At 40.3% G+C, this 26,661-nt stretch overlaps 2 protein-coding genes across 12 annotated transcripts; one reads left to right on the top strand and one right to left on the bottom strand.

Annotated features, from left to right (window-relative positions):
* Window positions 1-289: 289 nt before the first annotated feature.
* On the top strand, window positions 290-17,795 carry LOC113648692 (SON DNA and RNA binding protein). 11 transcript variants are annotated; one of them, XM_047803328.1, is made up of 13 exons: window positions 290-447; window positions 2,813-2,916; window positions 3,005-3,167; window positions 3,526-4,973; window positions 6,191-6,609; window positions 6,715-6,849; window positions 7,153-7,374; window positions 7,468-7,578; window positions 9,784-9,900; window positions 12,683-12,830; window positions 14,167-14,232; window positions 15,603-15,718; window positions 17,069-17,795. In XM_047803328.1, exons 1-13 carry the CDS (start codon window positions 365-367, stop codon window positions 17,225-17,227), a joined length of 3,291 nt encoding a protein of 1,096 aa, XP_047659284.1. In that variant the 5' UTR covers window positions 290-364; the 3' UTR covers window positions 17,228-17,795. The 11 variants fall into 11 exon arrangements, 6 of the variants coding, with proteins under 6 accessions (XP_047659284.1, XP_047659285.1, XP_047659287.1 ...); XM_047803329.1 differs by lacking the exons at window positions 15,603-15,718; window positions 17,069-17,795 and adding an exon at window positions 14,867-15,313; XR_007138465.1 differs by lacking the exons at window positions 14,167-14,232; window positions 15,603-15,718; window positions 17,069-17,795 and adding an exon at window positions 11,356-11,443 and having other exon boundaries at window positions 12,683-12,808.
* Window positions 17,796-18,352: 557 nt separating this feature from the next.
* Window positions 18,353-26,074, bottom strand: LOC113648693 (DNA replication fork stabilization factor DONSON). The gene is made up of 10 exons (XM_027155998.2): window positions 25,560-26,074; window positions 23,981-24,067; window positions 23,149-23,352; window positions 21,193-21,371; window positions 20,828-21,006; window positions 20,388-20,481; window positions 20,173-20,304; window positions 19,754-19,952; window positions 19,398-19,613; window positions 18,353-18,815 (listed from the first exon to the last, which is right to left on the bottom strand). Exons 1-10 carry the CDS (start codon window positions 25,929-25,931, stop codon window positions 18,678-18,680), a joined length of 1,800 nt encoding a protein of 599 aa, XP_027011799.2. The 5' UTR covers window positions 25,932-26,074; the 3' UTR covers window positions 18,353-18,677.
* Window positions 26,075-26,661: the final 587 nt, after the last annotated feature.

Here is a 26,661-nt window from a genome sequence, read left to right as displayed (position 1 = left end):
TGTGAAAAAGTAGATTATCTTAATATCAAAACCTTAAATTTTCTATGGACTTAATGAGAAATACATGTCTGACCTTTGGAACGAACCAAAAAAAACTAGAAATCGCATTCATGACGATTTATAGTGATTTTATTTCTTTGCCTACATTGACGCTAATGCATTAAGAGGAGGAGGTCCCCCTGTACCAAGATGGCGGCTCAATTGACGCATTCGTTTCAATGTACTGCAGTATTCAAGGCGACATCCAGTGTATATATCTATGTTTCAAGCCTAGAAGAAAAAGTGAGCCGGAAGTGAAACACCCCAGTCTTCCTGTCTGTACAGGGGCATTGTGGGATATCAGCAACTGAATTGACTGAAAGAAATGGCAACAGACATTGAACAGATTTTTCGGGATTTTGTGATGAATAAAATAAAAGAAATAGAAGATGAAAGTCAGGATAAGAGGTAAATGTATTTATTTATCTTTAACTAGTAATAAAAATCGCAGTGCTGTCGTGTAGCAGCGATGCTAATGCTACCGTTAGCTAATCGCTAACGGGCCCGTTAGCATCAAGCTAACCGGCTACAACGACGTCACAGCGTTATAACGCTACTGAAGGGATTGTAGTGTAACACAATAACAATAATACTGTTGTAGTAGGAAATAAATCATATGTTTGTCTTGACCTACAACTGGCTGGAGCTTTTATCCACCGACCGCGTTGTTTTTTTTTAAATTATTATCTTTGTATAACAGAACCTGATCTTATGAATGATAACGCAGGTGTTTCTTAGACGTTTGGTCTAAAACGCTACGCATAAACGTGTTTATTATAATAACTGTGTGTATTTATCTGTATGGTCTCTGTACATATCCGTCTGCTGGAGCATCAACGTTACAAATCGCTCTGAAGGGAAAGAAGCAGATGCTCTAAAAGTCGCCACGTACATTTACATTTCTGTCATTTGTCGGACACCTTTATTCAGAATGACTTACAAATTTATTTCACTTTATATTTATACAATTGAGGGGCCTTCAGGGGCCACAGGAGTCGCAGCTTGGTGGACCTGGGATTCGGGTCAATTTATTTATATTTTGTGGGATGTGGTAGCTCAGTGGTTAAGGTTCGCCACTGATCGGAAGGTCATTGGTTCGAATCCCAGGTTGCCACTGCAGGGCCCCTGAGCAAGGCCTTTAACCCTTAATTATTTTCTGAAATAAGAAAATGTAAGTCACTCTGAATAAGAGTGTCTGCTAAATGCTGTAAATGTAAATTGAAATATATTTATTCAAACAATTTATTTGCATACAGCTTTAACATTTTCCCATTGTCTCAAAGCAGCTTTACAGAAGTATGGAAACAGAAGAGAGAGAAAAATAAATAAATATATAATAATAATAATAATAATAATAATAATAAGAAATAAGAATAAAAATAAATAAGTGAATATATTTATTTATGTTAACTTAAAATGTATTATATATTATAAATATATATATATATATATTTATTTATTATATATATATTTAAAATGTTAACTTAAAATTTAAAATATATACTCATATCCCTATATAAAAGATAAAAGATATATCTATCCCTATACCTAATGAGCAAGCCGGAGGTGACGGTGACAAGGAAAAACTCCCTGAGAGGATATGAGGAAGAAACCTTAAGAGGAAACAGAGTCAGAAGGGAACCTCATAGTCATTTGGGTGACACTCTACAGTAAATAGTGTAAATGTAAATAATGTCCTTTCTAACAGTTTATAATAGTGCAACCGAGAGCTCCTGAGGAACTAATGGGTCATCGTAACCTCTGAGTTCAGCACAGACCTGATAGCTGATAAAGACGGCCATATAGCTAATGACCTTCCGATCGGCAGTCCAACACCTTAACCACATCCCACATGTCCTTAGGGACTGATTTATTGTTTCATGAAGATTTTCTAATAATACTTAAAGGCTTTTAAAGGCAAATAAGTCAAAAATATTTTGGATAACATTTAACATACCTTAATAAACCTGTGTGACAGCTTTGTTTACTTTATTTAACTCGTGTTTGTGAGTTGTTGTAGAGTTCATTGTGAAATTGTATACATCGATATTTAGATCTAAGTAACTAAGATGTAACCGTAAGAGATTCGCACACATTTCTTCTCACACAGGAATACATGAATATGACACTAGTCATTATTGATGTGTAAAAGAAATCCACTGAAGTGTAGATCAGAGGAGATCACATCGGAATCGGAGGCCTTGTTTATCTCAAGGGTTTGATTTTTTACAAGTAAAACTATAAACGCTATCAGGTGAGTACATGCTTAGTTTATCCTATATTGAATTTTGAACATGAAGGTTTTCTCAAGATACTTAAGGGCTTTTCACACTGCGCTTAACTGCTGGATATCATTGTTGTAAATCCTTCTTTTGACCCCGGCTTGAGAAACGTGTTTACTTGACTGTAACTCTGGATAAAGGTGTCTGCTAAATGCTGTAAACATCATATTCATAAGCAATTTCAACAGTAGAATTCATATTTCATGCAAAATATATAATCTTAAGTGGATTAGTCAGTGTTTACATTATATAATTATAAAACTATATGTTATGGTGCATAATTGGCACCCTGTCCAGGGAGTCCCTCAGCCTGTTCCCCGAGTCAGGTTTCCTAAGACCCTGCAAGGTTAAGCGTCACAGAAAATGAATGTGTATTCTATGTTATGCTTCCCAAACCGGATTATCTCTCTATCCAATGTTCTCTAATTTATTTACAACGAAAATGTATTAAAACTTTCATTAAATGTTCAAATTTGCTCTCCCCCCCCCAGCCTTCCAGAGAAGGTGGAATCTAATAATGGGACATCACACACTGAGCAAGCGGCAGGTGTAAACGAAGAAGCTGCTCAGGTTGATGCTCTGACCACAGCCACAGGTGAGTCAGTCTTTTATTCTCTGAATGAACGACAGAACCTCCCATCAGCTAATCACTTAATATCTCTCTTTCCTTTTCCATTGTATAGATAAAGTCTCAAACACTGCATCCCATGTCAACAGTGGCAAAGAAGAACTGATTACTAAACACAAGAAATCTAAAAAGCACAAAAAACACAAAAGCAAAAAGAAGAAGAAGAAACATAAGGAGAGCAGCTCAGAGTCCGAGTCGGGCGGAAAGACACAGGAAAGGTATCTACACTGACTCACAAGTCGTAATCAACTGCTTTTGAGTAAAGGAGGATAAATAGCTGTATAATGAGGAAGGAGCTACAATATGATGAGATTTGCTTTCTTTTTTCATATTAAAGTCTTCATTTGTTTTCAAACTAGCAAAGTGTAAATCAGTGCAACGATTCGGTCTGAATCAAATGAATTGTGTTTCTTAGAGACTTTCACTCCTCCATGATATTCAAATGTAATATCCATTCTAGCATAATAATAGTAACATTTCATTTAACTTTACTATGTATATAAATGTCTTGTTTGTTGAATAATGAATCATTCAGTTTGGTAAATTTCCTTTGGATTTGGTTCCTGTTTACTTTAGTGTGAAGAAAAAGAAGAGAAAGAAAAAGAAGAAACATAAACATGGAGAAAAGGGAAAAAAGTATGATTCACCGTCTGGAAGCTCTTCGGAATCTGACACTGAATCTGAGTCTGAAATGAAACCTTTGTGTGAAACTGTTAAAACTTTAACTGGGAAGATGCCTCAAGATTTACCTGACATTATTCCTAAGCTTGAGACAGCTTTTGACAAACACAAAGAAAGTAAAAAAGACAAAAGGAGCTCCAGTCGCTGCAGGACCTCCCGACAAGACAAGAGTTTAAGAAGGCAGCGCTCCTGTTCCAGACATAGATCCAGATCCCGGTCACCGAGACGATCTTCGAGATCAAGGTCCAAATCACTTTCCAGGAAAAGTCCAAGAAGGCCGTGTGCGCAGAAAAGGTGGAGAAGTCGATCCAGGTCTAGATCCCAACGGCGTAACCGACGGTCCAGATCTCATTCTACCGGAAGAGGCAGACATTCCATATCCAGGTCACTGTCTCAAGAAAATAGATCAAGGTCTAACGCAAAGAAGAGCAAGAGATCTCGATCCAAAAGTAGGAGTTCGTCATCAAGTTCCCGCTCAAAATCGAGTGATCAGCATCCTGTGAATGAGAGAAAAATGCAAAGTACAGCAGCAGAAATAAAGCTTGATGGCTCTCTAAACAAAAACCTAAAGGAAGCAGAAAATGGAGACCAAGAGAAAAGTGAGACTGTGCCAGAGACCCCCTCTACCATTATTATTACAGACGGCATAATAAATGATGGCCAAGTTACTAGATCTGCTGGCTCCTGGAGACCCATTCCTTTCCTGAACGCAGGCGTGTCTGTTCCTGACTCCTCTGAAAAGTGTATTATACCCACAATGCCTTTGGATACGAAAGATGTTTTACTATATACCTCAGGTGGGTCCCGAGACCTCCATGGCACTGAAAAGGAAGCAGAAATCATTAGTTCTGAACTGAAAGACTCCCAAGACTTTAAACAGAAGTCCATATCACCAAATCAAAGGCACTCAAAATCCCCTTCAGGAAAAAGATCAACGTCCAGTTCACCTGTCCAACAAAGGCAGTTCAGATCATCCTCCAGGAACAACACAAAGTCTCCTTTGCATCAGAAAAGATCCAAGTCCAGAAAACGCACTAGGCGTTCTAAATCCAATTCGCCCGATAGGAAAAGGTCAAAGTCCCATTCACCAGGGAGAAGGAGAAGGTCTAGGACCTTGGAGAGAAAGCGATCACAATCTAGACAGAGGTCTCGCTCTAAATCCAGAAGGTCTAGGTCTGGCTCACGCCGGAAAAGGGGCGTTTTCAGAACCCGCATGTTTAGCCAGCGGGATCGGTGGAAACGAGAGCCGAGCCATTCTCCTGTCGTCATCCTGCGGAAGAAAAGATCGACCTCCAGAACACACCGCAGCACCAGCACGACACCCCCACGCCTTACTGAGCTCGGTATAACCACCTTTATTTAGTTCTCTTAAAGTTCTATTAAGAAATAACATTTTGTGATTGCCTGAAGTGAACAAGTGTGCTTTTCATTTAGCCAGTTAGAGAAGGAAGGTGACAACATTACTATAGAGAGCGAGCATTGGAACATAGCGATACATCAGTGATCCAAAGATGATGTATATCGTATCAGCTGTCTTAATGATGAATTGATTAACTTAAGTCTTTAAAGACACCGAAGGCTTCCGACATTAATTTGGTCCATACAGTAATTAAATTATGGTGTGGCGTATTAAGAAAGAATCTTTTATTTTTGTGTCATTTATATTAAAAAATCTAAACTAATCTTTTTGGTTTTTGTGCCTTTGGCATGATTTTTTTTTATAGAGATCATCATATTGTCCTAAGGTGCATCTTTCTTTGGTGGTATCAGGACACACCAAATACCCCACCGTGTAGTTTCATTCATTTCGTACTCCTGTGCTCTGCTATTTAAAAACATTACTGAATAACAAATGCTTCACCCTCCAGGATTTAGCCATTTTGCTTTCATAGAAATGAAGACAAAATCAAGCAAAGCTGCAATATTCAGAGGAAGTTACAATTCTTGGAAATGGCCACAGATGTAATGTGACATCATGACAATGTGCCATCAGCCAAATCATTCTTTGTTTCAGCTGCATTAAACATGAGCACAGCGATCACACAGAAAGCCATTACACACATGTCTTCACTGGTAGGAGTTTAAAAGAAGAATCCTGTGCTTGCAATTTCACCGTAGAGAAGTTCTTTTCTTTTTTCTTCTTTTTTTTTCCAACAAAAAAAAAAACCAATATTTTAAACAAAATATGGAAAACAGCCTTTTTGGCCACAACAATCACATAAACCTCAAAATAGCAAAATCCGGGAAGGTTCTGATTAGCTCATGTTCTGCGCCTTTAAAGACCTTCACATTTTAATGGCCTCAAAATATTCCCACTATGGCCAAAGTTTTTGTAGGAGTCTGAGCGTCACACCCTTACGTCGTTCTTACTAACACTTATCTAAATGTCAGAAGCACACAATTGTAAAAGAGCGTTTCTGTATGCTGTAACATTTCAGTTTCCCTTCACTGGAGCTAAGAAGCCTGTTTCAGGATGATGATGATGATGTGAGCTGCATGAAGACGTTCACGATTCTTTAATATTATGTTTCACCTTCCTTTATTTTTTTTTTACTTCCAGATAAAGAACAGTTGCTTGAAATTGCCAAAGCTAATGCTGCAGCTATGTGTGCTAAAGCTGGTATGCCAATTCCTGAGAGTCTGAGGCCAAAAACCATCCTTCAGCTGCCCTTGCCAAACCCAAATCCCACACCATTGCCCTTACCCCTGCCCCTACCGGTCAATCTCCCCATGGGAATGCAAGGAATGTCTAACATGACCATGAATGCTGCTGTGGCTAGCATGACTGCTGCCACCATGACCGCGGCTCTATCGGGCATGAACGCACTTGCTGCCATGCCACAGATGGCACCTTTGCCCACGATAACCAACAAGCCTCCACCCTCGGCCACACCAAATCTGAATCTGGTCTCCATCGAGGAAGCGAAAAAAAAATTGGCTAAGCAAGCAAACACCTACAGCATCAAGGAGTTGACAGAAGTATGGCATTTTGTTCAAAGTATTTTTTTTTCCACTTTATCTTGTTGCAAATGCAACACAAAAAACCACAAGAAATTTAAATCCATGTAATGATTTTTTTTACAGAAATGCAAAAAGATTGCGGAGAGTAAAGAGGAGATGGCTATCGCAAAGCCACATGTTTCTGACGACGAGGATGACGACAGGCCCTTTGGAGCAGTTGCCCTTAAGGAGAATAAGGGCATTACCTTCTGTCTCAGCGTATGTATGACATACACAGGTTTACCATGATGTCTTCAATAAATATTGATTTCTTTATGAATCTTTTCTGATATCATGTTCTGTGGTTTATAATTGAAGTGGCACAGATACATTCTCTGTAATGGTGGTAAAATGGAGTAGCATGAATGGCTTGAACGTGGTCTTGCTTTGCTTTGGTCTTCCATTTCAGTAAAGCAGACAGTTGCTTTTCAGCCATTCATGCCATTAAATCTCTCTCTTCCCCTAATTCTTACAGTAACCTCCTTCCCCTTCCTGTGCCAACATGTCCCTCCTTTTCTTCAGAACCCGTCTGTGAAGCCAGCAGTAAGGACCGAGGCTGCTTTTGCCAAGGAGTTCCCGGTGTCTTCAGGTTCACAGCATCGCAAAAAGGAAGAAGATGGAATGTATGGAGAATGGATGCCTGTGGACAAAAAGACTGATAAAGCAGGGGCACCTTCAGCATCTGCTGGGGCCGAGGACCAGAGTAAAGCCAGCGACAGTGTCTTCCCCGAGGCGCCCTCACAGGTCACTTGTCTCACTCGCCGTAGACTCATGTGTTTCTTTTTAACACTGATGCAGGTTCTGAATAGTCTTTTGTTTTCCTCTTGGATGTTTTAGCCAGTGGACATCACGCTTGCAATTAGTGAAAGAGCGGTAGCACAGAAGAGACTGGCTGAGAATCCCTTCGACATCAATGCTATGTGCATGCTTAATCGTGCACAGGAGCAGGTAAGCTTGACCTTTATCTTCTGAACTACAGGATTACTAGAACTACTTACTACAGTGATAAGATTTATGCTAAAGCACTTTTTTTCCCCTCCTTCGGCTGCTCCCTGTTCAGGGTCGCCAAAGTGGATCACGTGGTCCGCATAATTAGATTTGGCACTGGTTTTACGCCGGATGCCGTTCCTGACGCAACCCTCCCGTTTTTTACCCGGGCTCGGGACTGGCACTGAGAGTTAACTGTTCAGTGGCTGGATTAATGCCCTGCCTGGGATTCGAACACGGGCCGCGGCAATGAGAGCGCTGTATCCTGCCGCTGGACCACCTGGTTCACCTATCTATTAAAAAAAAAAATCTAATAATCTATGGGAATTACAATGAATCGTGTAAAAAGGATAAATCCTCAGAGATAAGAAATGAAATAAATATGTTTATGGAGAGTATATTATTGTTATTAATTGGATGAACTTACACCATCTATACGGCACTACAGAGCCCCAAATACCAGCACAACCAGGCACAAGAACAGTTTTTTACCACCTCCATCCTTGTACATCCCTGCATCTTATTCTATTCGATTCCATTCTATTATCTATAGCACAGCCGTACATTCATTTTTTTTGCCTGTTTGTATTTACATATGTGTGTTTTAATTTTTATTGTCTGTGTGGTGTCTCTGTAAAACAACTCAATCAATTTCAACAAATTCCTTGTATGCACAAGCAACCTGCTGTTGTTGGCGATCACAGAGGTCAGACGTTTCTTGTAGTTGGCCACTCAGTTCCTCTCCAAGTCATTGAGGGTTCAATCCTGACACTTGGCAACTTGAACCTTCAGCTCACTTCACAGATTTTATGAGATGAAGGTGTGCAGACTGGCTAGGCCACTCCAGGACCTTAATGTACGTCTTCTCGAGCCACTCCTTGCTTCCTTGGTCGTGATTTTTTTAAATTCATTGTCATGCTGGAATCCAAATCCACGACATATCCCTGGCAGAGGGAAGGAGGTTCTCTTGATGTAGTGACGTTGTCCTGTCCCCTTAGCAGAAAAACATGACAAAGCATAATATTTAAACCTCCATGTTTGATGGTGATGATGGTGTTCTTAGGGTCATAGGCAGCATTCCTTCTCCTCCAACGAGTTGAGTTTATGCCAGGTCTCATCTGACCACAACAGTTTCACCCAGTTCCCCTCTAAATCATTCAGATGTTCATTGTCAAACTTCTGACAGGCCTGTATATATATATGCTTTATTGAGCAGGGGGACCTTGCTGGCGCTGCAGGATATGAGTCGTTCACGGCGTAATGTGTTACCAATTGTTTTCTTGGTAACTATGGTCCCAGCTGCCATGAGATCATTGACAAGATCCTCCAGTGTAGTTCTGGGCTGACTCCTCACTGTTCTCATGATCGTTGAAACTCCATGAGGTGAGATCTTGCTGGAGCCCCAGACCGAGGGAGTCTGACAGTTATCATGTGTTTCTTTCATTAAGAGAGTGCTCCTAATTTCAGCTCATTACCTGTATAAAAGACACCTGGGAGCCAAAAATTTTAAGGGTTAAATACTTATTTCAATGATTTTAAAATGCAAATCAATTTATAACGTTTTTGAAATGTGTTTTTCTGTATTATTCTCTCTCACTGTTAAAATAAACCTATTTACTATTAAACTATTAAAATTATAAACTATTAAATTTATGGACTGATCGTTTTTTTTTGTCAGTGGACAAACATACAAAATCAGCAGGGGATCAAATATTTTTTTCCTTCACTGTATGTGTTGAGAAGTCACCAGTACTGAGTAGGAGGTCATTTACCACTTTAACCAGCACTTTTGCTGTGGCTGCCATAGACACCTTAACCAGAGAAAGAAGAAAAGTAGAACAATGGGGTGCTTCATCCCTCAAACGGTAATAAAAGGACTTTAACAGAAACCGGTTGGACACCATATTGTACTTGTTTAGGCTCTGAAGAATGTCTATTTATGCTATCAAACTAACAACTGTCTAAGGCAAAAACAGGTCTGTCTAACCTAACTGCATTTTCAAGCCTGTTCAGTAAAATATCATGGTTTATTCTGTCAAATTAAATGTTGCACTCGAGTCCCAGAGTATTAAAACAAACACAGAGGCAAGAAGTTGGTCACTGACCACTTTTTTTTTTTAATTCAAAAATTTTTTTATTTGACTTGAGTTGGTTGTATATTTGCAGGTGGATGCTTGGGCCCAGTCCAACACAATCCCAGGTCTATTCACTGGTTCTACAGGTGCTCAAGTGCTCTCCTCTGAAGAGCTGTCCAACAGTGGCCCACAGGCTTGGATCAAGAAGGTAAAGTCATGACCTAGTCCCAGAATTTAGATCAGGGAACTAGTCTTTTGGTTTAGTGCTGATTTTCTGATTGATTTGTGCTTTGGACAAACTTTTTGCCCAAATCTTATAGATTACACAGCCATCATTGCTGTCCCAGCACACTTGGGGAAACATTTAATACCCTTTCCATTGACACGCTGCCAGTTCTGGTGCCAGGGCTGTTGCTGCTTCAATACCCAACTCTAGCATAAAACTATTTTTGATGTCTGTTTTTTGTTAGCTGTGGAACACACAACCTCTTCCAAACAAAGTAGTAATTAAAGTGGATTATGTATATGACATTTCATTTTTGTGGACTGGGTACACCTTTCCACCAGGGTCATGCAGATTGTTTTTGTCTGTGTGTGTGAAATTCTGTTGTAGCAGGTGCATTGCAAGAGGGGCATCACACCTCACTGATTGACTATAGACTACTTAGTAAGTTTTCTTTGAAAGATGGAAGGAAGGAAGAGCACCTGAAGTAAGTCACCTGGAGCAGCAACCCTGTTAAATGAGACCGAAAACTCAAAGTTGATTATATGAAAGATAAAGGAGTAAACGTCCCGTTATTACGGAAACCAGTCTACCAGGAAATCCTGGTAAGAGAAACAACAATTTATGTACTTTAAACCAGCACACATGGAATTATGCAGCGACCAAGAAGCTAAAGCAAATCCATTTGTATCTGAAAGCTTCACCCAGGAAACTTTTCCCAAACCGGCGAAGCTCCCCATCGCTTCGCCAAGGTTTTATATGACAGCTAATTAATTATAACAGGAGGAAATACATTTTGTATCAGAAATCAATTTAGAATCAATTGTAAATTTGCTATATTCCTTTGTTTTAGAAACTGATTTCAAGCATGTGTGTAGAGAAAGAACTTTCCCTGTCAGTGCCATAGCATTTACACAGCCAGAGAGAAAGAGGGATTCATCAGGGATTTGCTTCTGACATGGCCAGCTTCACTTAGTTACAAACTTATGAGACTGTAATTATGTTTTACAAACCAGAAAGTTCCTGAAAAAAAAATGTATTTCCATATGCGGTATTGCTTTCTATAGCATTTGAGCATATGAACACTTCATCTGTAAGTGTTTTAAGGAGGTGACCTTTAATCAACCTGGACAACATTTAATTTACTGACGATGACCATTATGTAAAGTTTTTTTTTCTTTTTTTTTCTTCACTTTATTTTCTTTATTTTTTTTTTTGGTCAATGATGCAATTTATGTAGCATTTATTTTCCATTGTCAGTATCTTAGATTCTGAGCTCAAGGATTTTCACCAGGTGTTTTCACTATTTATTATTTTTCCCTGCTGGCGGGGTTTGGGGTGGGGTGGGGCTTGTTGGCGGGGTTGCAGGGGCGGAAGAGGGGTGGGGGTTCACAGTGTGCCCTGTGAACTCTCACCACTCTATATGGAAACTTGTTGCAGGGTCAGTCCTTGTAGCTGCCTTGTTGCCATGGTCACTGTCAGGCCCCTTCTATTCACGTCAGATGCACAGCCGATGATGAGGGCCTAGGTACGTACGTCATCATACAGCACCCATACTTTTATTCATGTGGATTTGTCTCCACTCTAACAAAAACCTTTCTGCCATGCCTGTGTGTGTTTCAACTGAACTGGTGGGGTGGTAAGGCTGGTTTTGATTCCTCTGTCACAGGAAACAAAGACATTTTTAATATATTTATATGATTTTTGTAGCATGCTAATTGTAGTCTCATGCTAGCTATGCTTGTACAATTAGGACCTGGAATGATAAAAACTACACTTTAAAGTATAGCTTTGAGAAAGCTGCTTTTGCATATCATAAAATACTTAATCTACATATAAGGGTTTTTTATTATTTGAGATTGTGCTCATATCTTTAGGTAACACCACGGAGCCAGAAGATAGCTAGTACTGTTGAGTGGCCCTTAGTTTAAGTACAGCACAAAACTATACGTGGTCTGTGACCTCTTACTATTTCCTTTGTGCTTCTTTTTCTCCCCGTTTTCTCTCTCTCTCTCTCTCTCTCTCTCTCTCTGTCTCTCTTGCTCTCTCTCCCTCTATCTCTCTTGCTCTCTCTCCCTCTATCTCTCTTGCTCTCTCTCTCTCTCTCACTCTCTGTCTCTCTAACTCGCTCTCTCTGTCTCGCTCTCTGCCTCTGTCTCGCTCTCTGCCTCTGTCTCGCTCTCTGCCTCTCTCTCGCTCTCTGCCTCTCTCTCGCTCTCTGCCTCTCTCTCGCTCTCTGCCTCTCTCTCGCTCTCTGCCTCTCTCTCTGTCTCGCTCTTTCTCTCGCTCTCTGCCTCTCTCTCTGTCTCGCTCTTTCTCTCGCTCTCTGCCTCTCTCTCTGTCTCGCTCTCTCTCTCGCTCTCTGCCTCTCTCTCGCTCTCTGCCTCTCATTCTCTCGCTCTCTGCCTCTCTCATTCTCTGTCTCTCTAACTCGCTCTCTGCCCCGCTCTCTGCCTCTCTCTCTGTCTCGCTCTCTGCCTCTCTCTCGCTCTCTGCCTCTCTCTCATTCTCTCGCTCTCTGCCTCTCTCTCATTCTCTGTCTCTCTATATCGCTCTCTCTGTCTTGCTCTCTGCCTCTCTCTCGCTCTCTGTCTCTCTCTCTCTCTTCTCTCCCTCCCTTTCTCTCTCTGTCTCGCTCTCTTCACTCTCTCTTCTCTCTCTCTTTCACTCTGTCTCTCTCTCTGTCTCTCTCTTTTGCGCTCTCTCTCTCTCCCCCCCCCACTCCTTCCCTTTGTTTTCTGCCCATATCTAAATGCTTTTCATCCAGGACCAATTCCTGCGTGCAGCCCCGGTGTCGGGAGGCATGGGGGAGATGCTGATGAAAAAGATGGGTTGGCGTGCTGGAGAAGGCCTCGGCAAGCACAGAGAAGGCACAGTGGAGCCTATTGTTATAGACTTCAAAACTGACCGCAAGGGTGAGTTCTTCTCACAGGACGCATCCGAGATCGAGCGCTGTGTCAGTACCTAATGCATTCGATTCAATACATACTACATCAGTACGAATCAAATCTGGCCGTTACACTTCTGCTATGTTTGGCACTGTCATGTGAACTACAATGTCAGATTGACCACAAAAACAATAAGCTGCAACCAAACACTTTTAGTTCTGACTGCACTGAAAGTCCTGATGCATTGAGGCAGGGGAGTCAAACTCAAACTCACAGTGGGCCAAAATATAAATCTGAGATAAAGTCACGGGCCAACCTGAATATTTATTGAAAAATTAACTGCAACTGATTTGTAATGTTCATCCTTTTTCATATGGAAACAAACTTTAGTTTTGCTTAAACACAGGATTTGGAACAACCAGAGGTTGATATTACAAACACATAAGAAATTACATTTGAAATAAGACACATCAGTGGTGTTCATTTCTCAAACTTTGACCATACACTTTTTGACAAACTCCCCCTCATTAAAGGGCAGATTTTGCGATCTCTGCTGCCACAATAAAGCTTTACAGCAATAAAGCTTGATTTTGCTTTCATGAACAGTCTGCCGGGAAACCAGACTTTTCTTCATCTCCTCCGCTTTCTGGTGCTTCTGCTTTACGTCTAGGGCCTTATACTTCTCATAATGTTTCGTTTCATAGTGTCTTCTTATGTTATATTCTGTCGTTACAGACACGTTAGCTCCGTTAGCACACAAGACAAACAGGTCTGTCCTTTATATTGGTGAACAGATAATCTGCCTCCCTCCTGTCTTGAAATCTCCTATTGTCCAACTTTCGTTTGGCCATTTTTGTGGAGGGTGGAATTAACTTGCCCGATGTGACTGTAACATGGTTGTTAACGACAGTCAACAGAGAATGAGGGGCGCTTGCTGTTCGTGACTACGCGTCAATACAGTGGCAAGGCATTCTGGGATTTGTAGTATTAGCGGAGCATGCGGCTAGCCTGCTGTAATGCACATCTGATATGATCTCGCGGGCCAAATATAATTACACCGCGGGCCAGAGTTCGACACCCCTGCATTATGGGATAGTGCAGTGTTCATTAGCTCTACACTGCTGAACCTTGGCAGAAACAGGAGGTCATCTGGGTTTTTGTCACCAGCTGGTTTATGAATGCTGAGAATTCATATAATATGTATGTAGTTTACACACTGCAGTGATAAACTGTCATATTTGGCCTGCTGTGTAGTAGGATAGTAGTGAGATTGGGATGCAGCCACTATGTATAGACTTTATCTATTTTTTTTTTTAACAAGGTGGTTAATCCTAACATCTGATAATTTGCTTTGTCCATGTAGGGCTGGTAGCAGAGGGGGAGAAGACCCAGAAATCTGGAAATCTGGTGATGATGAAGGATCTTTTAGGTAAGTCTGTTTTCATAAACATTTGGGGCTAAAAACATTCAATGCTATAAGACTTTACTCGTGTAATCTCGGAAGGTGCAGATAGGTTGCATAGTATGTGTAAGCTATTGGTGAATACAAGTTAAAGCAAAATTTGCCATCAGTCAAGTAAAGGTCTGGTGTGTGCTCTTTGTTAGCCGACTGAGCTACTGTGTGTAAATCTGTACGTATTGTACACACTGCAGTGATAAACTGTCATATCACCAGAACACAAGTTTGCCCTTCACTAAACACTGACCAAACTTTAACATTTACTGCATTAAGACACGACGTATAAAGTGCTTTGAAGCCTTTAACAGTAAATACATTAACACTGGTTCCATAGGTTACAGACTTAAGGTGAAGTCTAAAACTCTGTTGGCACCCCCCCCCCCCCCAATCACACCTATATGCCATTCTTCCCCCCAAACTGTTGTTACAAAGTACACAGTTTTTATGATGTCTGTGTCTGCTACAGCATTAAGATTTCACTGGAACTAAGAAGCTCAAACCCTGTTCCAACTTGACAGTGTCCCTGTGCACAAAGCAACCTCCATGAAGACACGGTGTGTGAAAGTTAATGACAGTGAAAGAACTCCTGTTCTTTCCTTCACAGAGCCTCAACTCAACCCCACTGAACACCTGGGATGAACTGGATCACCGACTGAACCCTCATCACTTTACATCAGTGTCTGATCTCACTAAAGCTCTTGTAGCCGAACGATCACAAATCCCCAAAGCCAAGCTCCAAAATCTAGTGGAAAGCCTTTCTGAAAGAGCATCAGCTCCATATTAATGGCCGTGGTTATGGAATTTTTGGAGGTTTAAGATGTACACATGGGTGTGATGTCAGGTGTCCACACAGTCTGAGTGTCTTGTCAGATCTCCACTTCGGCTCAAATCACAAAGTCACTGTTTTGTTTGTTCATCTTTACATGTTATTTAGATTATAACCTATTGATTATAACCTATGTTTGGGAAGTCGAGGCCTAATGGTTAGAGAGTCTGACTCCTAACCCTAAGGTTGTGGGTTCGAGTCTCGGGCCGGCCACGACTGCGGTGCCCTGAGCAAGACACCGAACCCCCCCCCCCCCAACTGCTCCCCGGGCGCCGCAGCATAAATGGCTGCCCACTGCTCCGCGTGTGTGTTAACTGCTGTGTGTGTTCACGGGTGTTTGTGTGCGTGTTCACTGCTTTGTGTGCACTTTGGATGGGTTAAATGCAGAGAACAAAGTCTGAGTATGGGTCACCGTACTTAGCCGTATGTCATGTCACTTTCACTTTTCACTATTCCTTACATTATATTCCTTCCTGTTTGCTATGGTGCCTGATCGCGACATTATTCCCCACAGGGAAGCACCCGGTGTCCGCTCTAATGGAGCTGTGCAATAAGAAAAAATGGCCCCAGCCCGAGTTTGTCATGGTGCTCCATAGCGGTCCTGATCACCGGAAGAATTTTCTCTTTAAGGTTAGTGCACAAAGTATTATAACTTAAACAGAAAGCACAAAACCATTCTGTTAATAAATGCTTTAATGCCCAGTTAAATGAATCCAAATGACATACATTAAAGCTAAATTCTGTTTAACTTTTTAACGTATTAAGAAAACATTATTATATGCAGGTTATATACGTTTCTGCTCATGTGGTTTGAATTCTATTCACTAAGACACTTGAATTTCTTTAACAGTGTAAATAACAAGCAGATTCGCAGGCTGTGTATGATGTATATGGCCATTAAGCCTGGATTGTGGTTCTTTCGTAGTTACTGTATAAAGACAAAGACCTCAAACACTGACTTCATAAAAACATTAATAGCTACTCATGCTACCAATCCCATGATGCATTGCGACATCTGCTGTGCAGTGTCGTCGTTTATCTCAGTAAGACTCAGGGCTGTCACTTTTAAACTGATATTCAAACATGACCTGTAAAATTCATATTCAAACTATAATTTGCCCACATGAATATTAATGTGCATTAAAAACCTTTTCATTTTCTGATCCACCAATGAGGTCCTTAACGTGAATGCCCTCACGACCAATCAGAAATTTATCTAACGAACAGAAAATTACGACTTCAAGCATACAACCTGCATATTAATATTAATAATAATGATAATATTAATAATAATACTTTATTTATGAAGCATTTTAAAAACAGCCACAGCTGACACAAAAAACTGAAGAGAATGATTTGTTTTTTTGGTAGCCTTTTTTGAAGGGGGACGTTCAACCATATTCGAAAGAATTTCCTTCAAACGACCCGCAAAATTCGTTCAAACTCGTTTTCTCAAATAAAGTGACAGCCCGAGTAAGGCTGCGTCTATTTATGTTTAGACAATGAGGGAAAAAACATCATGTAAAAATGGGAGAAAAATTTCAATTTCAAGATTCCACACCAACTCCACTGGACAACACCAAATCACTGATTTTCTAAAAGCAAGAGTTTCATACATATTGAAGAAAGTTGTGATTAATTTCAGCTGGCAAATAAATTCTAATATAAAATAATACACACGACCTGTGAAATGCATTTGTTTATTTTTCCGGCTGCTACACAAAAGTCAAGGTTACCTTTTCACTGTCGAGACGGTTGGCGTCTTTAAAGCTTCTGTATGCTTTGGGAGACATTTATGGCATTTAGAGGCCTGTTTAAAAGAATGCAGTCTTGACCTTTTCAACTCTTTAGTGTGTAAAACTACATTTTACAGCTTCAGCAGGTTTGGGTTTGACCATTCGGTTCTGGGTTAATTGATTCTGACTTCAAGCAGCAGAAACGCAGCTACCGTGTTGATGTTTCTTGTTTGTCTCCTTTCAGGTGGTGGTGAATGGATGTGATTACCAGCCTCAGACAGCCAGCCCCAATAAAAAGCATGCCAAGGCCATGGCAGCTACAGTAGCTCTCCAGGCTATGGGCGAGATCGCTGGGGACAACGTGCATTCAGGACCTCAGTTCACAGCAGCCACCAGCACCTGATTAGTGCCCTAACACAACGCACAACTCGGTTCTCATTCGATTTGCCTGCTGGATATCAGTTCGGATTCCCTTTTATCCCTGATTTTATTTTTTTTTTAAGTTTCCCTTTTGTAAACACATCCTTACAGACCTGAGCCTGTCCAAGAAAACTCGAGTATGTGTGTAAGCCAGTCGCCTGTAACAGTGAAGCTCGGCCAAAAGTCATTACTGACCCGTAGATTTTAGGACTTTCTGACTCTTAGGCTTCAAAGAGAAATCCTGCTTTCTGTATGGGTTCTGTGTACCGTCTCTGATCTGTCCTGATCAGGCTTCTTTGTGAAATGATGTGTTCATGCGTTTCCTTGTTACGCGAATTCTGTTTTATACATGATTACATAATGGTTAATTTGATAAAAAAAAAAATTCTTCTTTATGAAGGAATTACAGATGTGGTGTAATGTTGCTTCGGTCTACATACAGTATGTACATATCATGCATATGGTCACACATGGACCATTAATACACTGTTATGGGCTGTGGACAGGCGGAATATTTTATTTGATAAAATGTAATAAATTTGTCGTCTCAAGCACATGTTGAAGGACTGATTGCATTAGAATTTTAATAAGAGGAGAATCTTATTGTTTTGTGTAATGGTTAAAGTCTAACAAGGTCTTAATCACAATATCGATAAGAACACAATAGTAAAATAGTTTAACTTTATACTTCATTTATTTTGCACATGAACTTCAGCTCTACGTCGTTGTGTGTATAACGTTCATGGATATGACTGGTGATGGTCTGAAATCTTCAGATTCCAGGAATTCTGAACGAGGAGTCAGATCTCGGTCAGCTTTAAGAATATGATTTGACCAGGAGTTGGATTCTAGACATAAATGGATATAGGTTGTACTGTATTGTTAGTACAGTTTGTATATCCAGAAAATCTTCCCATGACTTTCATGAACACCACTAGTGTGGTCAGTCAATCAGATTATAACTCCAAGCCTTGTCCGACTGGAGGCTTTTCTCACCTTAACAGTTTGCTCTACAAATATTTATAAAATGCAGCCAGTTTGTTATTATTTATATGCACTATGCCATTAACCTTACATTTTTGAACAAGAAACATGCAGTAGTCCATAATACAATAAAAAACAGTTCATTTAATACACAAGAAGATTAAAATAAATGCACACCATATTTTTCATTATATAAAGCTACATTTTTGTCCGAATTCTTTCCTAAATCACGTGCATGATGTTAAAATGATGAGTCGAACAGCTTCAATTGCAAATGAGTAGTGAAATGAAACCCCTTTAAACAGGGTCACATGTTAAAAACATACTAACAGCTAAATGAACAAAAACACCAAGTTAAACAGTTAACCTTCAGAATTAAGAAGCAGTGTTTGATTTATTGTGACGTCCCATTCTATAGTTGGAGGAGGTCCATGGGTTGTAGAGAGGCTTCAGGACCTCCAGCTGTATGAGTAGTCCCTCAGGTCCAGGTGTCGGAGTGCACTCTTGCCCAGCGTCGCCTGCTCGCTCAGCTGTTGCACCGTGTTCTTCTGTAGACCGCAGCGGCTCAACTCCTCCAACACGTTACTCTGTACAAACACAACAGGAAGTGATGAGCCATAATAATCATAACTAACCTTTCCAGACATCACTAATCTGCCAAAAATGTTTATTTCACCCTAGAATAAACGCTAGAGATCGAACGGATTAAAACTAACAGGCGACATGAAAAAACAAACGGAATCCTGATTGAATGTTGGTGCTTCGTTACATTTGGCTCCCATCTGTGCTGCTGAAAAATTAAGAGGAGCTTTACTCGATAAAACAAACACAAAAAACCACAACGGACTCCAGCTTCATAGACATTTCAAATAAAATAGGGGAAGATAAAATGAACTGGAAGATAAAATGTGTTATAACCTGTAAGTCAGCAGTAACCTATCAGTCTGATCATACTGTCGAAGTCTGTTGTTAAAAGTGTTCTACAAATAAAAAATTAATTGAATTACATAGAACAACGCTTATTTCTGCTTATTCTGACCATCACTGATTAGCCGTGGTATGTTTGGTGGGTTCCTTCTTTAATGTTAGGAGTGTGGGAGAATAAGACATCCAGAAGACAGCAGAACATCCAGACAAAACCTCTGCAGTATTGCTGGAGCGTAACGCACCTGTTGGTCAGGTTCAGACGGCCTGCTGACTGGGACGTTTAGAACCGCGCTAGGCTCGTGTGTGTACAGTGCCATGGAGAAGCCTCCTTTCTGGGCTGGTCTCAGGAGCTGGGTCAGTGTGTGTAGTGCATGGGGCATTACAGGACCGGTGACCTCCAGACTGCACACGTCCTGATAACCCGTCCTCACTTGGGTCTTCACGTTTATACTTCGTGCCTGGACAAAGGAAACAAATAATAAATATAAACACCACATATACACAGTTTTGTACAGGATACAACTAAATATTTGTGTACTTTGTTAATATCTGCTGTAACTTTAACACTGTTAAAAGACAATTTAATGGTGTCGGTGACCTTCAGTGTGTGCAGTGTAGCTCCTCTGAACGCTGTTGGGGCCAGCAGTGTTGGGGGTAAACCTGCCTGAGGACCGGCTGCAGCCACCAGGCTCTTACAGTTGATGAGGAAATTGATCAAGGTGAAGGAGTTTGAACCCTCCACCAGAACTACAGACTCGGGCCTGTGGTCCAGTCGTACCTCGTTGTGCTCTTTCCGCCTAGCAAAAGTGATATATATTATATATAGAATACAACATTGTGTAAAGGGGATGGAGGCATGTGGTCTTACTCTATACATGTACAGTACAAGGACCCACAGTTTCTCACAGCAAAGATGAAGAGTAAGACTAAAAAAAATGAGGCTTTGGTGGCAGAAAATCACAAAGTGAGATGTGGCGGTCAGACAAACAGAAAAGATAAAAGAAAAGCTTAACATACAGCTTGATTGAGATGGCATCTGGCTTCTTGATCTTGTCTTGTACCCCCATCTCTTTCAGCCAGGAGAAACATTCATCATCATCATCATCCTCTTCCGCCTCCTCTTCTTCCTTATCACTAAACTCGGATGTCCTGAAACAAAAAAAAAACATGGCTAAGGGATGAAGTTAAAGAAGCTAGTCACAGCTGAGCTTTTCAAATAAAACATTACTCACAAGGTGCTGCAGTGTTCATCTCCTTCGGTCAGCACAGAGCCGCTCTCTTTGCTCTTCCTCCTCTCTTCCAGTAGAGGGAGTGAGAACTCTATCCCTACAAAAAACCCAGACAATCCAGGCATGAAATGCTGATGTAAAAAAGGACATTATTCTTAAAATCCTTAAAGTCATTAACTTTTGTCTTGTCAAACTCTGAGCATTATTTCCTCTAGGAATAACTGAATAAATATGTTTACACAAAGGACCTGCTAGGGGTCACTGCATCCTGTTGGTAAGTTTTAATGAAGCTGCAAGTTCACTGACAAAGTAGGAACAAACCCCATTGTTTCGTTATGACCTGCACCATCAGCACCGTTTCAGTCTCAGGTGCAATAAGTTTGTAACAAGAAGATCTGCGTTTACTGAACCGTGTACGTGTGTGAGAGCGTTTAACATTTTACCCTCAGCTTTCATGGCTTCCCGCAGACCCCTGGTGGTTGGGGAGAGCAGTGCAGTGATGCCTTTCGCTCCACTCAGTCCTGCTGCTCTGAACAGCACAGTGAACTGGTAGGAACAAAGGTAGAAGTATGGACAGAGTCTGGCCTTTAGGAGACTGTACAAAGACGTCAAGCTCACAGACCTGTAAAATAAACACACATTAACACCAGCAACTAAACAGAAAAGAGAAACACAATTGCTTATGAATTCCTTGTTAATGACACCTTAACACACAGAGTACAAAGACACACACACTCACTCGCACGCTCGCACAAACACTCGCACAACCACACACTCGCACTCACACAAACACATCTCCCTCACTGACCATTCACTCATCATGCACTGCTGTAAGGCAGTATCTTGTGCCCATGGTGTACTTTTGCCAGAAAAACCACGATTGGCACCGATCCTGGGGAACAGAGAGAGCCACGGCAGTGAAGGATGCTGCCAGTACTGCAGACACTGCTGGAAACCACAGCGAAGCTCTGCACAGCTGCGAGGGTCCTGAGGGGAAAATATTGAAACACAGTAGGAGTTAATGCAGGTCAATTTCTGCACCAGCCTTCAAACTGCACACCAAAGTGAGCATCAGCGACTGTGACCCCAGTGTAGATAAAATGTCTCTCTCTATCTCTTTCTAAAATGTTATACAGGTCACATCTGCTCCAAACTAGCTGGATTAATACGGGCAGCTTTAACCAAACCCGACAGCAGCTCTGCTTTGCAATCAATACTTTTAATACACTTTATTTTTAAATAAGCAGCTCTTTTTTAAAAAAAACAACTATCATCTATAGTTGAAATGAAGCATTTCGGTGAGATGATTACGGCAAACATTTCATTAACAGTACCATATATTATCATCCTGCATGTAATGTGAGATCACATAGCTTTATGTGTTGAGAGGACATTCTGACAGTTAGGATAAAGTCCTGCTGCAGCACATACAGCACAACATAAAACAACAAACCTCTTCCCTTCTCCACACAGTCATTTATGCTTTCATTAATTCCACCAACAGGGAATAATGTCCCATATGTCCCCTTCATTGACTGCTCAGAAATAGCTGAAGCAACAGATATGGTCTTGATTCTGGGTTACAGATGATTGATTACAGATGATGTGTAGAGAACAAAATTAAAAACAAAGCTAGGAATTTGTGATTACAAAGTCTGCTGATCTACACATACAATCTGTTTTATTTTTCATTACATTGCTGTTTAATAATAACAAAATGTAGACAGAACAAATCAGATGGAAAGACAAGCTACATTATTAATATCGATAAATAAATCCACTCATTTGGAGAGAGAAAGGGGAATGTTGTACATGTACATGTGGTCTTTCAGGACAACAATCTCCTCATCGATACAACATTTCTCAGACTGTATATTTATAATCACACCCTCCGGTGTCACCCACATGAGGATGAGGTTCACTTTGTGTCTGGTTCCTCTCAAGGTTTCTTCCTTTACCATCTAAGGGAGTTTTTCCTCCTCACCACAGTCACCTGAGTCACCTCAGACTTGCTCATTGGGGATAAATACAAACACATTTAAATACATCTAATATTAATCTTGATTTTTGTATGATCTTTATATTATTCTTTATAGAAACCATTTGTTCTATCTTCATGTTCTGTAAAGCCGCTTTGAGACGATGTCCATTGTTAAAAGCGCTAAGCAGTTAAATATGAATATGGCGTTAAGTTAAACTGTCCGTAGTTTAGATTAAACGTCTTGAGCAAGTCTGAAGGAGATTACAGCATGACTGATGTTAACTAGTCTGATGTAATCAAAGTCAAACCTATACTGATTTAGATTAAGAAACTAAAAACATTCTCTATTAATCGTTACAGAACTTGGGAGAGAGGAGACGTGATGTCGCATACAGCCGAACAATTACCGAGGTGAGCTGGGGAAAGCCACGGGGCTTCTAGGGGTCAGTTCATATAGGAGACGCATGTGCGACTGTCATTCATAATACACCGAAATGTCGACTGGATCATCTGATGCTTTTTATTAGAGGAGGAAGAAGAAGAAGACTTGAGTGCTAATTCATAGCAGTGAACTAACAGAGTTCTTTAAAAAAAAAATCAGACAATGTGGGCAGGTCTGGTGAGCAAACCATGCACAAAGATTATTTCAGGAAGTTCAATGTTATATCATGTTTTTGTGGTTTTAACAAACATGACATACACTTTTATTCATTTCGCTACCTTCTGCTCCATGTTTATTATAACGTAACATCCGATTCGTTTGTTCAACCGTACAGGAATTACCTGGATACTGTGTGGAAGAGGAGTGTACTCTGCCCTGCAGTGTAAGCTCAGGCCCTGTGCTTCCTCTTGAGCTTTTAGATGCTCGGCCCAGGAGAAGGACTGCGGAGAGGTGACGAGCACTCGGGTCTTCAGGCTCCAGTCTGCTGGATATTCTCTACACACTTCTGGATGGGATTCACTGCAAAGATCAGGAGCCCCGGGACTCTAAGAACAGTGAACAAAGGCCAGACCTATTACATCTAAAACAAGTATCCATTACATTACACATTATATTAAATGGTCAGCAAACTCTTGGAGAATTTCTAGAGCCAATGAAAAGAAAAAAGGTCTAAAATGAGAGCGATTAGGGAACAAAAGTGCTGCGAGTCATTTGTGGTGAAAATGAAATGAAATGTGACTGTAGAGATTTCTGAGTCACTTTTGAGTGATTCACAATCCAACACAATCCAACAGAGCCTGAATACAACCTTTAAAGTTCTAACGTGATCTAAAGTGATCGGAGGTGATGCAAAGTGATCGGAGGTGATGCAACGTGATCGGAGGTGATGCAACGTGATCGGAGGTGATGCAAAGTGATCGGAGGTGATGCAACGTGATCGGAAATGATGCAAAGTGATCGGAGGTGATGCAAAGTGATCGGAGGTGATGCAAAGTGATCGGAGGTGATGCAAAGTGATCGGAGGTGATGCAAAGTGATCGGAGGTGATGCAACGTGATCGGAGGTGATGCAACGTGATCGGAGGTGATGCAACGTGATCGGAGGTGATGCAACGTGATCGGAGGTGATGCAACGTGATCGGAGGTGATGCAAAAATGACCCAGTTTTACACACCTTCAGGACAAGAGTCTCTTTTTCAGACTCAAATACATCGTCATCAAATAACGACTGATCTTCAGAAAGACAAACCAGTTCCTCTGACTGAAAAAAACAAACATGAGAAATAATGGACATTAATCAATATAAATGAAAATAAACAAGAAAACAAGACTTTTCGCTCAACTTTAAAGGATAAAACAGAAACATTGCTATTATTAAAACATTAGAGTTATTAAGTATTAGGGAGCAACGTCTAAACACAACAATGTTTTATCTGTATAATTTAGTGTCTTGAGTAAAGATTATATACAAAATGGTCATACGTTTAATTCAGGAAATTAAATCGTTATAAACAGAAACACAACTCATTTGTTTACTTTAAGTTTATAAGCATGTCGGTGTTAATTTAACACACAATACTAAAGAGACACTTTATATAAAACCAGACTGTTATTGCTGTATGATGTGTGTAGAGATTATAAACAAACCTACAGGTGATATTCTAGTGATATTCTAGTGATATTCTAGTCATATTGTAGTGATATTCTAGTCATATTGTAGTGATATTCTAGTCATATTGTAGTGATACTGTAGTGATATTCTAGTGATATTCTAGTGATATTCTAGTGATATTCTAGTGATAGTGATATTCTAGTCATATTGTAGTGATATTCTAGTGATATTGTAGTGATATTCTAGTGATATTGATATTCTAGTGATATTCTAGTGATATTGTAGTGATATTGTAGTGATAGTGATATTTTAGTGATAGTGATATTCTAGTGATATTCTAGTGATAGTGATATTGTAGTGATATTGTAGTGATATTCTAGTGATAGTGATATTCTAGTGATAGTGATATTCTAGTGATATTCTAGTGATAGTGATATTGTAGTGATATTGTAGTGATATTCTAGTGATAGTGATATTCTAGTGATACTGTAGTGATATTCTAGTGATACTGTAGTGATACTGTAGTGATACCCTAGTGATACCCTAGTGATACTGTAGTGATATTGTAGTGATACTGTAGTGATATTGTAGTGATACTGTAGTGATACTGTAGTGATATTGTAGTGATACTGTAGTGATATTGTAGTGATACTGTAGTGATACTGTAGTGATATTGTAGTGATACTGTAGTGATACTGTAGTGATACTGTAGTGATATTGTAGTGATATTGTAGTGATATTGTAGTGATATTGTAGTGATACTGTAGTGATATTGTAGTGATACTGTAGTGATACTGTAGTGATATTGTAGTGATATTGTAGTGATACTGTAGTGATATTGTAGTGATACTGTAGTGATACTGTAGTGATACTGTAGTGATATTGTAGTGATATTGTAGTGATACTGTAGTGATATTGTAGTGATACTGTAGTGATATTGTAGTGATACTGTAGTGATATTGTAGTGATACTGTAGTGATACTGTAGTGATATTGTAGTGATACTGTAGTGATACTGTAGTGATATTGTAGTGATACTGTAGTGATACTGTAGTGATATTGTAGTGATACTGTAGTGATATTCTAGTGATACTGTAGTGATACTGTAGTGATACTGTAGTGATACTGTAGTGATATTGTACCTTAGTACGAACGGTTTGGAGGCTGTTTTCCCGCAGAGACACTAAACTGTTAGCATTCCGCTGGTTTTCCTCCTCACACAAAGCGCTGAACAGCTGTTTGCTCTCCGCTGTGTTTCCTGAGCAGTTTCGCTTCTTCGGGCTGCTGTAGGTGTTTTCGATGTTGGCGAACGGGTTTCTGCGCTTTAATCCGCCGGCTGCTTGCCTGTGAGTGTTGAGCCGCGGCCCAGGAGCGAAAGGCCGGATTTCAGCTCCCTCTGAGCCGCAGAACGCCGCCGCAGCGCCCCGGATCACCGTCGCGCTCCGCTTCCTCCTCATGCGAAGGACATCACACGGCTTCTTAAAGCTCGGAGAGTAACAGCTGTGATCGCTCATGTCTGCTTTAGTCCTTATAATAACGGATAAACGCAGACACGCAACACACACGGAGCTGCAGATGAAGGCGCGCGCGCTCCGACTCTTGTGTTCAGAATCTGAATTTCCCGCGTGACGTGAACGCTACTGCGGATGCGTTCGTCTTGCGCAGATTTCACCAGGACTGCGTAAATATGCCGATATGTCGAGGCTGCGTAAATACTGCGTTAACATCCGGTTGGTGTTTTATTCATTCATTCATTCATTCATTCATTCATTCATTCATTTTCTACCGCTTTTATTTATTTAGGTTGTTTTTTTTCCGTGACAGATGCAAAGTCTCTTCTGATACACAATAAAAGTCTCGCAAATTACAAACTAGAACGCGATGATATTATGTACTAGTAATAATAAGATCGTTTATTGTTTAAAATATGCTTCTATTTGACTGCTATGTGATATATTAATAATAATAATAATAATAATAATAATAATAATAATAATAATAATAATAAATTATTATATAATAATAATAATAAATATTATCGAGCATATTTAATGATTAAAGGCCCACATTGTAACTGTAATTAAAATAATGAATTAAAATAATGATGCTTTAATATAGTTCTGTTAACCATCTGTCTTTTTTTACACAGGCGCATGAGTACAGAGATCATGGGGCACAAGGCAGGACATGAACAGGGTGTCAAACCCATCACAGGGCAAAATCACACACACTCACACACCCAAT

Source organism: Tachysurus fulvidraco, chromosome 18, assembly GCF_022655615.1.
Source record: "Tachysurus fulvidraco isolate hzauxx_2018 chromosome 18, HZAU_PFXX_2.0, whole genome shotgun sequence".
Classification (NCBI taxonomy): domain Eukaryota; kingdom Metazoa; phylum Chordata; class Actinopteri; order Siluriformes; family Bagridae; genus Tachysurus; species Tachysurus fulvidraco.
Note: the sequence above shows the minus strand (reverse complement) of the source record. Positions and strands in the feature narration are given on the sequence as shown.